Here is a 12,431-nt window from a genome sequence, read left to right on the forward strand (position 1 = left end):
TCTGTTGATGCTAGATGCAAGCCGAGAACCTGCAAAGCGGTGCTGCCACCACCAAACCTCTCACCAGCCCCAGCAAGGTCAGGCTGGGGTAGCTGTGGTGTGCTACAAGCATCCGCCAGGGCTGTGCTGGGAGCACTTTGTGCGTGCTGTTTGTACATTTAAACCCCACAGGAACCACCACCAAGCACCAGATGTGTGTTCAGAGGGGCCAGGTGCTGGGATGGCTGCGCTCACCGCAGCGGCGTGCTACGTCACTGACACAGCCCGGCACGGTTTTGGGGGTTTAAACGCGTACAGCACAATTTTCCAGAAGTGACCACACAACTGGCTGCTGACAACAACGCAGCGCCCTGCGGGTTCCAGCTTGGTTTAGGGGTGATGCTGTGAGGTGCTGGCTCAGCCACCACGCACCAAACCCTCAGCTGCCTCAGCACAACCCTTTATGGCTATTACCGAGGGCTTGGGACGTGCTGGCGACCCCCAAAACAACACCAAGCCCCCCAAGGGTGCTGTTTGGAGGAGATGAATCCCCAAAATGATTCAGGCGAATCCCCCAAAGAGTGGTCAGGCATTGGAACGGGTTGCGTAGGGAGGTGGTGGTGTAACTGTTTTTGGGGGTGTTCAAGGAGATGTATGTGGTGCTTTAGGGACATGGTTTAGTAGGTGATAGTCCCAAAAAGGTGCCATTTGGAGGAGCTGAGGCAAATCCCACCAAAAGCAGTCAGACATTAAATGGGATGCACAGGGAAGTGGTGGAATCACTGTCAATGGGAGTGTTCAAGGAGATGTATGTAGTGCTTTAGGGACATGGTTTAGTGGGTGATAGCCCCCAAAGGTGCCATTTGGAGGAGCTGAGGCGAATCCCCCAAAAATCAGCCACACACTAAATGGGATACACAGGGAGTGAAGCGATGGCATCGGCGCCCCTGGTGGCATTCAAGGAAACGCACGTGGTGCTTTAGGAACACGATTTAGCGGGCGACAGCGACAACAGAGCGACAGTTAGACCAGACAATTTTGGAACTTTCCAACCTTAACAATTCCATAACTCCAATTCTCCCCCCACCCCCAACAACATGGCCGCCATGCCCTGTGAGGGGACTGACGGGGGGGGACAACCGCGCATGCGCACACCCGTAGCCGTGCGCGGGGAGGGAGGGGGGCGGAGCGGCAGCGCGCATGCGCGCGGCGTTTCCTTAGCAACCAGGCGGGTCCCGGCCGGGCGGAGGCCGCGGCGGAGCCGGGGGCTCGCGTAGATGTGCAGCCCGGGGAGGGCCCCCCCTGGGCCGGCCCCGGCCGGGGACCTGCCCCCGGAGTGGGAGACGGACGACGAGCGTATGGCTTTCCTCTTTTCGGCCTTCAAGCAGAGCCGCGAGGTGAACAGCACCGAGTGGGACAGCAAGATGGCCTTCTGGGTCGGCCTGGTGCTGGCCCGCGGCCGGCGCCGCGGCGCGGTGCGCACCTGCCTGAGGGAGCTGCAGAACGGCTTCGAGAGGAGGGGCAGCGTCCCGCTGGGCCTCGGCACGGTGCTGAGGGAGCTGCTCAGGTACCGGGGGGAGTAAGGGGGGGGAGATGGGGGGCAGAGAGCGTGGGGAGGGGGCGTAGGTGGGTTGTGAGGGGGTGGGGGGGGGATCTGAGGCATGCACGCGGCTGTTATGGGGTTTAGGGGAGAAGTGGGGGGCTGGAGGGTAGCCAGTCCCCCATTATAGGGCTTAAGGGAACGGTGGGGGGCTGTAGGGCAGTCTGTCCCTCTGTTATGGGGCAGTAGGGAGTAGTGGGGGAGCTGTAGGACAGCTTGCTCCTCCCATTATGGGCTTGTAGAGCTGTAGGACAGCCTGCCCCTCTGTTATGGGGCAGTAGGAAACAGTGGGGGGCTGTAGGGCAGCCTGTCCACCTGTTATATGGCACTAGGGAACAGTGGGGGGGTTGTAGGACAGCCTGCCCCCCTTTTTTTAGGGTTCAAGGGGATAGTGGGGGGCTGCGTGGCAACCTGCTCCCTTCATTATGGGGCTTAAGAGAGTATTGGGGAACTGTAGGACAGCCAGCCCCAGTGTTATGGGGCTTAAGGGAACAGTGGGGGGCTGTAGGACAGCCTGACTGTCCCTGTTATGGGGTTCAAGGGAATAGTGAGGGGCTAGAGGGCAGCCTGGGGGGGCTCTGTGTATAATTTTGAGGGGAGCCCTGCGTGATGGGGGTGCACAGAAATGGGGCCTCACTCCTGGAGGTGCACTTAGCACTGTGGTGGGGAGCCTGTAGTGGAGTGTGTAGGAAGAGGGGTGTTGGGGATGTTTGGGGGGGTGCTGGGGCTGCTTCAGGAGGTTGGTGTTGGAAGGAGAGGAGCTTGAAAGCTGCCGGCTGTATCCGTGGCAGGGAGAGTGCAGCAAGGTGCTGGGTAAATGACGGGGCACAGGGAGATGTGAGGCGAGGTTTGGTGCTGCTTGTGCCCACAGGTGCTTAGCACTGGGTGTCAGGAGAGCACAAAGAAGCTTTGTGCCGTGCCACGGCTTTGCAAAGCAGAGGGAAGCGCAGAGAGGTTGCGAGGGAACGTGGGGTTGTGTTGTTGTGGGGGGAGGAGGGAGCTCTGAGCGAGGTAAAGCAGGGCCAGGGGTCAGGAGCTCGGGGCTGTGCCCCACAAGGGATGTGACTTGGGGCTCGCAGGAGGTAGGGGAGAGCAGGAGCTGCGAGGGAAAAGCTGTGCTGAGAAGACGTGGGTGCAGGAAGGAGTTCTGTGTTAAATTGGGTTACGTTCCCTGAAACGGTGCTTGTGGAGAGCCGGCAGCAAATGGTGTGTGCCGTCCCCTGAAAATGTTCAAAACCAGCACGGTTTAGCTGAATCTGCACGTGTGGACTGTAACTGCTGTCACATCTAGAGGTTTCACCTCTTTGTTTGCGATTTAATGCACAGATGAAGTAGTTTTGAAACTTGAAAGTGGCCTTCCACACCTCATCAGTTCTGGACACATCAGTAACGTGTCGAATTTTAGCTAGAAGCTGTTAGAAAACTCTAGTAGAGTTTTGGATCTACAGCACATAGAACAATGTTTTGATTCGTAGTTCTCCATGCTGCCACTTTTCCCTGCTGCCAGCGGAAGGGATTAAGGTTGACCGTACTCAGTTCTGCCCATGCCTTTTCTCTAGGCGCGGCAAGATGCAGAGGGAGGCAGACTTCATGGCCAGCGTGGACAGCAGCTGGATCTCCTGGGGCGTGGGAGTCTTCATCCTGAAGCCCCTGAAGTGGACTCTCTCGAGCGTGCTGGGCGACAGTAAGGTACCTGAGGAAGAGGAGGTCCTGATTTACGTGGAGCTGCTTCAGGTGAGCGTTGCTGAGTGTTTCCTTGAGATTATGCATCTCCAGAAAAATCCATGAGGAATTTTGCGCTAGCAAAGAGGGATCAAGACTGAATAGAAAGTTACCATCAGGCTTTTATACACCTAAGGACTACAAAGGTAGAGAGATGGCTGTGATAACGTGTGGATAAGAAATAGTTTCTGTTTGTTGAATGTGAAGACTTGTTGCTGGCTTCCAAGCAGTGAGCACAGGCTTGCTGGGCAGTCCAGGAAACCAAGCAGCACGCTGTGAGGCCGCTGCACACCTCAGGTTGGAGTTAGTGCAAGTGTAGCGTGAGAGAAACCTGCAGCCTGAGCCCCTTCTGTAGTAGGCAGAGGGGTGGCAGAAGGCACTGGCTGTCAGTCCAACGTGTCACATCTCTGCTGAACTGGCCTTATTAAAGGCTGCTTTCACTTCTCAGTGTTTGCTTTCAATTTCCCTTTTCAGACGTGATTAGAGCTGCTGTTAAATTCCCTCAACCCCCCCTTTTTTTTTTTTTTTGGCACATTGTTGGTGGTAGACCTATGGGTTGCATTGTGAACTCAGGCAGCTCATTGTGGCTGTCTAAACAGGGCGCTGCTGTGCTGACCAGCCGAGACCTTGGGACCCTTTTTCAGTGCTACTCATTGCCTGGTAAAATTAGCACCAGGACTTGCTGCTGTTGCCTGCAAGTGGCCTCTTTAGAGACTGGAAGAAATGTGAGAACTCCTTAGATGTGTTCCTTTATTTGTAGTTACTCTGGCAGCATACAGTGCTTGTCCTCTGCAGCGGGGATTCCACAGTCTTTTCAGAGGGTGTGTGCATGGGAGAGGAGAAAAACTCCTTTTAAACACCTTTTAAAAAGGTGTCTGAAAAATCACAGGCCTTGATGTGGAATTTGGGAATTGATGGGAAGAGTTGTTCTCTAGTCTTCTGTGAACTGTAACTCACACTTGGAACGGGGAAAGCTTTTGTCTTTCCTCTGCAAGTGATGCAAAATGGCACTGAGTACAGTTACAGTGTGGATTAAAAAGTTAGTTTGGGGTTTTAACTGGGTGGGAGGGGAGTTTCAAGAAGTGAGGAGGCCGACTTGCTTACTGCGTGGTTGTTAGGTTGTTCTGTAGTATTTGCACAGACAACTTGTGCAGTGTAGCTTCGGTTGTGGTGGAAAACTCTTTATTTTGTATTGCACTAGCTGTGATGTTTTAGGAGTGCTGTGATTGCTTCTGAATATTACTTACAACTCATTCTGAAAGTCCGTCTGCCCCAAAACACGATGCGTCCAACTTTTCAACTTCAGTGTGTGGGCGGAAGCAGGTGTGGACTTGGCAGTGGCCATGAGAAAAGGAAAAGTCCTGCGTAGGCTCACAGACAGTCCTGTTTTTTCCTTTCAGGAGAAGGCAGAGGAAGTCTATCGCCTGTACCAGAACTCTGCGCTTTCTTCTCACCCTGTTGTTGCCCTCTCAGAGCTGCGTTCCCTCTGTGCCAGTGTTTGTCCAGATGAAAGGACGTTCTACTTGTTGCTGCTCCAGCTGCAAAAGGAAAAGAGGGTCACAATCCTGGAACAGAATGGAGAGAAGGTACAGGGTAAAGGTGACTGCTTTTGGGTGGTATAATCCCTGTCTTGCATTTCACCTGGCTGGAAGGAATACTTCATTGGCTAAACGTGGGCATTCTTTGTTTGGAGGAGTCAATTCTGTGGACTCTGACACCATAAATGTGTGATGGGTTTTTGCTTTCCACCACCAAACATTTGTAATATTACCCATGTAATCTGAGAGCTAACAACTTGGCAGATATTGGAGTTGTCTCCTCTCAGGTTGACTGTTCCCAGGTACCCAAACTGAAATTGTTCCACACCACTGGAATTGGTGGTGCAAGGGTTTTCCCAGCTGCCAGTAACTACACAGGCTTTCTTTCCTCTGAGGTGGCATGTTTGCCTGTAATATTCTGCACTGTACGGTTTAGTACTGAAGTATTTGAAAGTGTGACGTTGCCGCATGCTGTTCAAAGCACTAGGACAGCTTGGAATCTTCAGGGTGTTCCTCTGAGGCCTTCTGTTTCTGTGCTAACATCGCTTGATCCTGTCTGGTTTAATATCGAATTAAATGGTGACTGGCATGACTCCTTAACTCTGTTACAAGGCTTGAACACAACCAGATATAAAAGCATCTTTTCCTTTTATTAGGATGAAAATATTTCTAGTGCAGGCACAAATTCTGCAGACAAAGCAACTTGAGCATGTATTGTTTGTTTTTTTCTTTAGATCGTGAAGTTTGCCCGAGGTCTTCATGCCAAAGTGTCCCCGATGAATGATGTGGACATTGGGGTGTATCAGTTGATGCAGAGCGAACAGCTGCTGTCACAGAAGGTGGAGTCCCTTTCCCAGGAAGCAGAAAAGTAATTTGGGGACGGGTGGCGGGCAGAACTTCCGTATGATACAAAACTTTGTGCTCCTGTGAGGTAGTTAAGGATGAAGCTGCCTCCTCCAAGTGCAAGTCATTCTTTCCCACTTAGTAAACGTGGTATTTCCAGTGATGCCCTAGGGCAGATTTCCTAGTCTTTGTTCCTTGAAAACAACATGTAGTGAGTGGGTGTTGCAAGCTTTGCAAAGATCTGGCGTGCCTTCAAGGGCTACTTGTGAAAAGCAAAAGTGGCTTGAGGGTGGCTGGATCTGAAAGGCAGTGGTACTGGGTCATCAGAGCAAGGTAGTGAGGGTGGCTGCCGGTTTGTAAAAACACTACTGCTTGCAAAGAAATGATCTTTCTTTCCTTGTTGCATCTGTACAGGTGTAAAGAAGATGCCCGGAGTGCTTGTAGAGCTGGCAAAAAGCAATTGGTAAGTGTTGTACTACTGGGGAGGAACTACAAGTTAAGTGTCTTAGAGCTGGTCTGTAACTACAGGTAACGACCAGGTCTGGTATTGTCTAGTTAAACTTAGATGTGTTTATTTTCTGAGGCCAAAGGTCTCCTTAAGGTGAAAGTATGGATATATTTGACCAGAGTGATGTGGTGAAGAGAAATGGGAACATCTAGTGTGTAAAACCAGCTGTGCACTTGCCTTCTAGTGTGGGGATTGTTCTTTTATGCTTCCTTTGACTGCTGCCTGGTTTGTGATCCAGGTCTGTGTATCTAATGTCTCCAGGCGCTGAGGTGTCTGAAGTCGAAACGGAGGACAGAGAGGCGCATTGAAGAGCTTCATTCCAAGCTGGATGCAGTGCAAGGGATCTTGGATCGCATATACGCCTCCCAGACTGACCAGATGGTAGTGTTAATATTGTCTTGTGCCTCTCACCTTAGCCTTGTGCTTCTCCTTTGTGCTTTCCCTGCTCCTCAGAGCTCATGTCTGAGGGCTGGTGAGATTCTGTTCTCTGCTCGAGGAAACAGCAAGTCTGATATTTGGGTATTGCTCCGAATAAACCTGCCTGTGGCTCTGCTTTGTGTGCGCTGATGTTTCCCTGCAAATCCTGCTTGGATAGTGGGTCTTGAGAGGAGTTTATGCTGCCTATTTTGTTTTAGTTAATGTGTGCTTCTTTCTCTCCCCTCAAGGTGTTTAATGCCTATCAGGCCGGCGTGGGAGCTCTGAAACTGTCTATGAAGGATGTTACTGTGGAGAAGGCGGAGAACCTGGTGGATCGAATACAAGAGGTACTGAGATAAGAGCACATAAAAATAAGCGAGCAGTGCATAGATGTGCGCAGCAGATTTGCCCCGATATTAATGCTGAGGCATCTGGTGCTGCTTGCTTTCTGTTCTGTATGTCAGCAGAGCAAACAGAGTCGATCTTTTTTAGGTCAGCGAGCAGAAGTATTCAAATAACCAGCTGGGTCTGGTTTTACATAATTGCATTTACTGCTGGCTAATAGTCACAACTTACGTTAAACTTGCGCACTTTGTGCTCTTTGGTAACCAATGTTGTGCAAGCACACAGCTTTCCTAGAAGACACTTAGTGAGATGTATTAAAAAGAAATACAAGTCCAGCTTTTGGAAGCTGGAATGCACCTACGTGCATAAAACAGGGTCTTAAACTGCCTAACCTGTAATCATCTGCAATTGAGGAAGGAAAATGGAAATTTTCTGTATTAATGGCGATGAAGAGAGCAATCGGTCTGCGTAAGCTGGTGTAGAAGACAGGAAAGGGTTACTTCTTTAGCAACTTGAGCTCCATGTACTTAAGCATTCCATAGCTGAGATGCTGATCTATAGCTTCCTTCCTTTGCTAGCGTAAGCCTCAATGTAAGCATGTTGCTTACATGAAGCAGTTAGAATTGGGAGGATTTTTTTCTGTTTCAAGTTTGTTTCCTCAGGCATGTCACTTGGTCTTGCAGCACTTACTAAATCATCCTCTCTGTTACTGCTTTTACAACCGGTCGTGTAGTGCCTGCTGCCTTTAAGGCAACTTCTGATTTATTTATTGGTTGCCAGTTCTGCTTTTGGCTACAGTAAGACAGAAGAGCTTGTATTTATATCAAACTGTGTTGTTGTTTTCTTCCCCTCAGCTTTGTGATACTCAAGACGAAGTAGCCCAGACTCTGGCTGGAGCAGGAATCAATGGTCTAGGTATGTTTGGGGGCTTTCATTCTCTGCTCATGGTCTTGCTGCCATCCCTTCTCTGCTGCCTCCCTGTATATGTCTTGGGAGGACAGGCTGTTACTAAAATACCAAGGATGTTGCTACCGGTGCATTCAGAGGGAATGGTGACTGACAAGGAGTTACAGTCTCTGACAGTGGGTTGTGGGAGAATCAGCATTTGTGCACCTCCAAATCCCTGCAGTCTTGGAGGATTTCACCTCAGAGTTGTGTAGTGTTGATGTAAATTTATTTTTAGAGTGGCTGCTGCTTTGTTTTTCCTTTTTTTTTTTTTTTTCCTAAGCGGTGTTCTTTTTCTTCTGGCCTGTGTGGTGCTGCAGCTTGTTTGTCTCTGCTGAAATGTTTTCTTACCCTTAGAGGTCTCAGCACAAAGGCGTCTAGAGGAATAGCTTTTCTCTGAGATAAAGACTGAATTTTCACCTTTGGAAGAAGTCCAGGGAGTTCCTTATTATTACTATGAGTAACAAAGGGGGGGGGGGGGGGCAGTAATAACTCTGTTAAACTCAGACTTCAGTCTGTCTGTGAAGATGGTACATACTTTTGCTAGCAACTGACTGTTTTCTTTACTTGGCAGAGATGGATACCGAGGAACTTGAGAAGGAGCTGGACAGTCTCCTCCAGGACTCGACTAGGGAGCCCGTAGACCTGCCTCCTGTTCCCCAGAAGGTGCTGAATCCAGCCATTTCGGATGCTGAGCTCGAAGCTGAATTGGAAAAGCTCTCTCTTTGTGATGGAGGTATGGATGTCAGCCGGCTATGTTAGCTAGCTGTTACTAGGATCGATGACAGCCTTGCAAAATGAAAGCAGAACTGAAGTCTGAGCCAGAATCTTTCCCACTTCCAGTTATGCAATCGGAGGCAAGCTCTCCTGCTTTTCCTGCCAGGAGCTCAGTGACATTGCCTTTGACTTCCAGGTTCAGTCTTGAAAGAGTTGCCCTCATTGCTAGAGATTGCACCTGGACATTCCGCCATGAGTCACAGGGAAAGTTGAAGGCCCTATCAGGAATCTCGTCCTTGGACTTTGTTTAACTAAACTTGTGTTAGTTTCTTCTTGTTGGTGCTCTTCTGTATCTGGAATGTTTACTGTGTCTTGTGTGATAGGTGTTACGTCTGCTTGTACTGAGCACTAAACTACTTTTTATTGATTTAGTGAGTGATCAGAATTTATGGAGTTTTCCCTACTCCTGTCTTTAACAGGGTGGGGTAACGAAACTTTAGTTTTCCTTTCAGCAGTCTGTTAAAGAGCAATTACGCAGCACTGTCCATACAGTTTTCTTCCTCTTTGGGCAGCTGATATTCTCAAATTTCAGAGCACAAGGCAGCTCAGCATCCTCTGTGAAATATAATCATGGGTTTCCAAGGGAGTGCAGTGCAATACTGGCAGTACTGAGAACCTCCAAAATGGTTTGTTAGTTGTGGACTTGACTGATCCAGTCCCTCATACTGATGAAAACTGACGTCTTTCTCTTGCGATTTTCTTTATAGATTTGGCACAAAAGACTCCCTCTGCTTCCTCTGAACCCAAAACAGCTCTGGGACTGAATCTCTAAAGACCCAACAGCATCCTGTTGCCGCAGTTTGAGAAGTTGTCTTAAGGTTCCTTAACTAATGACTAAAACTTTGGGACGGAAGGGTAGTAGTCCCCTCTTCTTCGTGAATATCACTTCGCTAAGCAACAGGATCTCCTGCCATGACAATCCACTCTGGAACTGGCCCCAGCTGGTGTTTGTCATCTCTGTGCCAACATCTGCACTGGTTTCAATTTGACTTGTTATCCCAAGTCACCCGTGACATCGAGTCTTCCCTTCTGGGAACGCAGTGAAGATAAACTCTTCAATGTCCATAACAGTGCTGTTTTTTTTTTTTTTTTTCTTTGCTGTGGCTGATGTTGAGAATCTGAGTTGCAGCGGTATTGCAGTTGCTCAACATTTGGCTGTTTGTGTGGTTGTTTAAAACACTTGGCACATACCTTACGTCAAGGACGGTACTTATCTGCAACGAGCTTAAGCACCTGTTGGTAGTTCTATCCCTCCCTGTCTGTATTTTGCACGGTTGTGGACAACTAGACACTGTAACTGTTACATTGTAGGAGATTTTGTTGCTGCACTAGGGGGCAGCAATCGCAAGCACAAGACAAAAATAATTCCTCTTTCTGTAATGACACTAAGGCCTTAAAAGGGAGACCTGCAAAAGATTTTTCAATGAAGGAGTTCCTTATGCTGCCCTTGGTGACAAAGGTTTGCAGTCACTAGGAGAAAAATTTTTCTGCTTGCTCTTACTTGGAGTTTGAGCTGTTTGCTATTTTTGTACCTTCCCTGTTCGCAAAACAGCATCAGGATGATCTGCTTTGAGGTCTCACGTGGAGTGATTTGGGGTGGGTGGGGAAGGGATAAATATTTTTTTTCCCCTTTCTGAGTGGACGGTTTCATGTAACAGTCTCATCTTCGCCTTCAGTCTTGATGTTGCAATCCCACAAGATTGTGGGTTACCAGAAAGCCCCCAAACAAAACCCTGTGCGTGTTTCTAACGCAAAAACAAAGCAAAAAGCCACCAAGCACAGCAACTGAAGATGTTTTTAGAGGTTGTCTTTACCCAGTGGAAGTGAAACCGTCATCTTTTGCAGGTCACTTTTTTATTATGTGTATGCACTTAAAAAAAAAAAAAAGCAGAAAGCCTGGTACCTAACACAAATAAATGAATTCCTTTAGGAAGGGAAATGGGCACGGGCTTTCTGCACGCAGAGTCTGTGCAGCAACGTGTTGATCTGTAACCAGTCTTCTCTGCACCTCTCCCTGCCTCAGAATGTATTCCTGTCACCGTTCATCTCCTGGCTTCATCCTGTGCCAAACTCTACTCCTAGAGCCATGTGCGTGGCAGCTTGGGGGAACAGAAAACTGGGGCTGGAGTTTCCGTGCCCTGTTTATTACTGACAAACCAGCTTGAGCCCCAGAGCGCCACGGAAGGAGTTAACTGGTGTCAGCTAGGGTGCTTTGTCACTTCTGTGGGGGAGTACAGACTGCTGCCAGAGATCGTGTGCTGTGGCCAGCGAGCAGTTTACCCCGGCTGCACATGGAATGATGTGAAATGACTTGAAGCTCTGTATTCCTTTCCTTTGTAAAACAAACAGGAGAAAAACCACTGTGTTTTCTGCCTAGATGTAATAAAGGGGAGAGGAGGAACCAGAGTCTCTTGTGGTGCCTCCTTCTGTTTCCCTGTGCCACCGATCGCCGTCCTTCTGCGTCCATAAAGCTGCCTTGCTGTGGCCGTGTAAGAAACTGCTGAGTCAGTTTGGTTGCCCCCTTGTTTTTGTGTGAGGGGGAAGTTGTTTGTCCAACTCCTTGTTCTGATCACAATTAAGCAGCACGGTTGAGCACGTCAATACTATTTTTTCCCTTTTGTCATAAGACAATGAATCAACGAAGTCACCTGGCACATAAGCACTACTCAAAACAACTTTTTCCTGACACTAAGACGTGAAATAAACTTTGAATTCGCAGGCAGTGAAGCCTGTTTACTCTAGCAAGAGGTCTGCTCCAAGCTGGCATGCTCAACCCTGGAGGGCCACACTTTTTTTTTGCAGGAAGGAAGCTTCTTTCTCCTGTGCTTCTTGTGTGCTGCCTACAGCGCAGCTCCGGGAAGGCTCAGATCTCTCCTTTCAAAACTTGCACCTTGTGAAAGAAAGTGCAGAGACTCCTGCAGGCATAAGGCAGCCTCCTGTAATTCCGAGCCAGCCGTGCTGGAAGAGGCGTTGAAGAGTTAACACCCGAGCAGCTGCTGCTTTATTTGAAGTGGCTTGTAATTTTCTCCCTTTGATGCAAAGTGGGGGATGTAATCAAGATGGCTGAATAGCAAATTGGAAATATATCTTGGTGAGACGGCAGGGGAGGGAAATAGAGGGCAACTTCTTGCTGGGTGAGGAAATTAAATATAAAAACCTAAAAGCTGAATTGCCACTGAGCTGGGATCTTGTCATCCTGGAGTGCTGTATAAAATAGTGCTTAACTTGATTCTCAGAAAAAAAAAAATAGCAGCTGCTTATGCGAGGAAACGTAGTCGCTGTTGAGGGATATAGCACAGCAGAAGAGTTTTCCTTGTAGAGAAGATTGCATCGAGCAGGCAGGAGGAGGAGAGCTGTGAAGCAGACGAACTGCTTGTGTTTTGTTTGCCTCTGACAGAGGAGTTAACAGTCCTTTCCCCCGTAGGTATGTGCTGAGATGGGCGGAAATTGGGTAATGTTTTGGATCCCTTCCCATCCCATCTTCCCCTTGCCAGCTCAGCCTGTTTGAGAATTTCACCCTTGCACACAACTTGCACTTTCTTTCAATGGTTTTCAGCTCCTGAGGAGGAGGAGGAAGAGGAGGAGGAAGCCTTCCTTGTACCTCAAGGAATAGTTTCCTGGAACGCCGTCTGGCTTAGCACGTGTGACCGAAGAGCTGTGAGCTCCCAGCCCAGCCTCTGCTGTGACCAAACGCTGCACGACAGATCCCCTGCCTTGGGGAGCAGTGAAAGCATCCCACTGCCTGCACCTTGTACCC

General features: G+C 49.1%; 1 protein-coding gene across 1 annotated transcript; it reads left to right on the forward strand.

Moving 5' to 3' along the window:
- The first annotated feature begins 1,176 nt into the window (after positions 1-1,176).
- CHMP7 (charged multivesicular body protein 7) lies at positions 1,177-11,080 on the forward strand. Its single transcript, XM_068662235.1, has 10 exons — positions 1,177-1,546; positions 3,139-3,313; positions 4,702-4,887; positions 5,574-5,707; positions 6,097-6,145; positions 6,452-6,571; positions 6,856-6,954; positions 7,807-7,867; positions 8,472-8,633; positions 9,382-11,080. The coding sequence occupies exons 1-10, from the start codon at positions 1,257-1,259 to the stop codon at positions 9,444-9,446; spliced, it is 1,341 nt and encodes a 446-aa protein (XP_068518336.1). The 5' UTR covers positions 1,177-1,256; the 3' UTR covers positions 9,447-11,080.
- Positions 11,081-12,431: the final 1,351 nt, after the last annotated feature.

This window comes from Anas acuta, chromosome 27 (genome assembly GCF_963932015.1).
Source record: "Anas acuta chromosome 27, bAnaAcu1.1, whole genome shotgun sequence".
Taxonomy (NCBI): domain Eukaryota; kingdom Metazoa; phylum Chordata; class Aves; order Anseriformes; family Anatidae; genus Anas; species Anas acuta.

Bases quoted from the DNA above. Each gene is read 5' to 3' on its own strand.
- CHMP7 (XM_068662235.1), top strand. From the start codon at position 1,257: ATGTGCAGCCCGGGGAGGGCCCCCCCTGGGCCGGCCCCGGCCGGGGAC. The intron at 6,572-6,855 runs GTAGTGTTAATA...TCTCCCCTCAAG, and splicing joins CCTCCCAGACTGACCAGATG to GTGTTTAATGCCTATCAGGC. The intron at 6,955-7,806 runs GTACTGAGATAA...TCTTCCCCTCAG, and splicing joins TGGTGGATCGAATACAAGAG to CTTTGTGATACTCAAGACGA.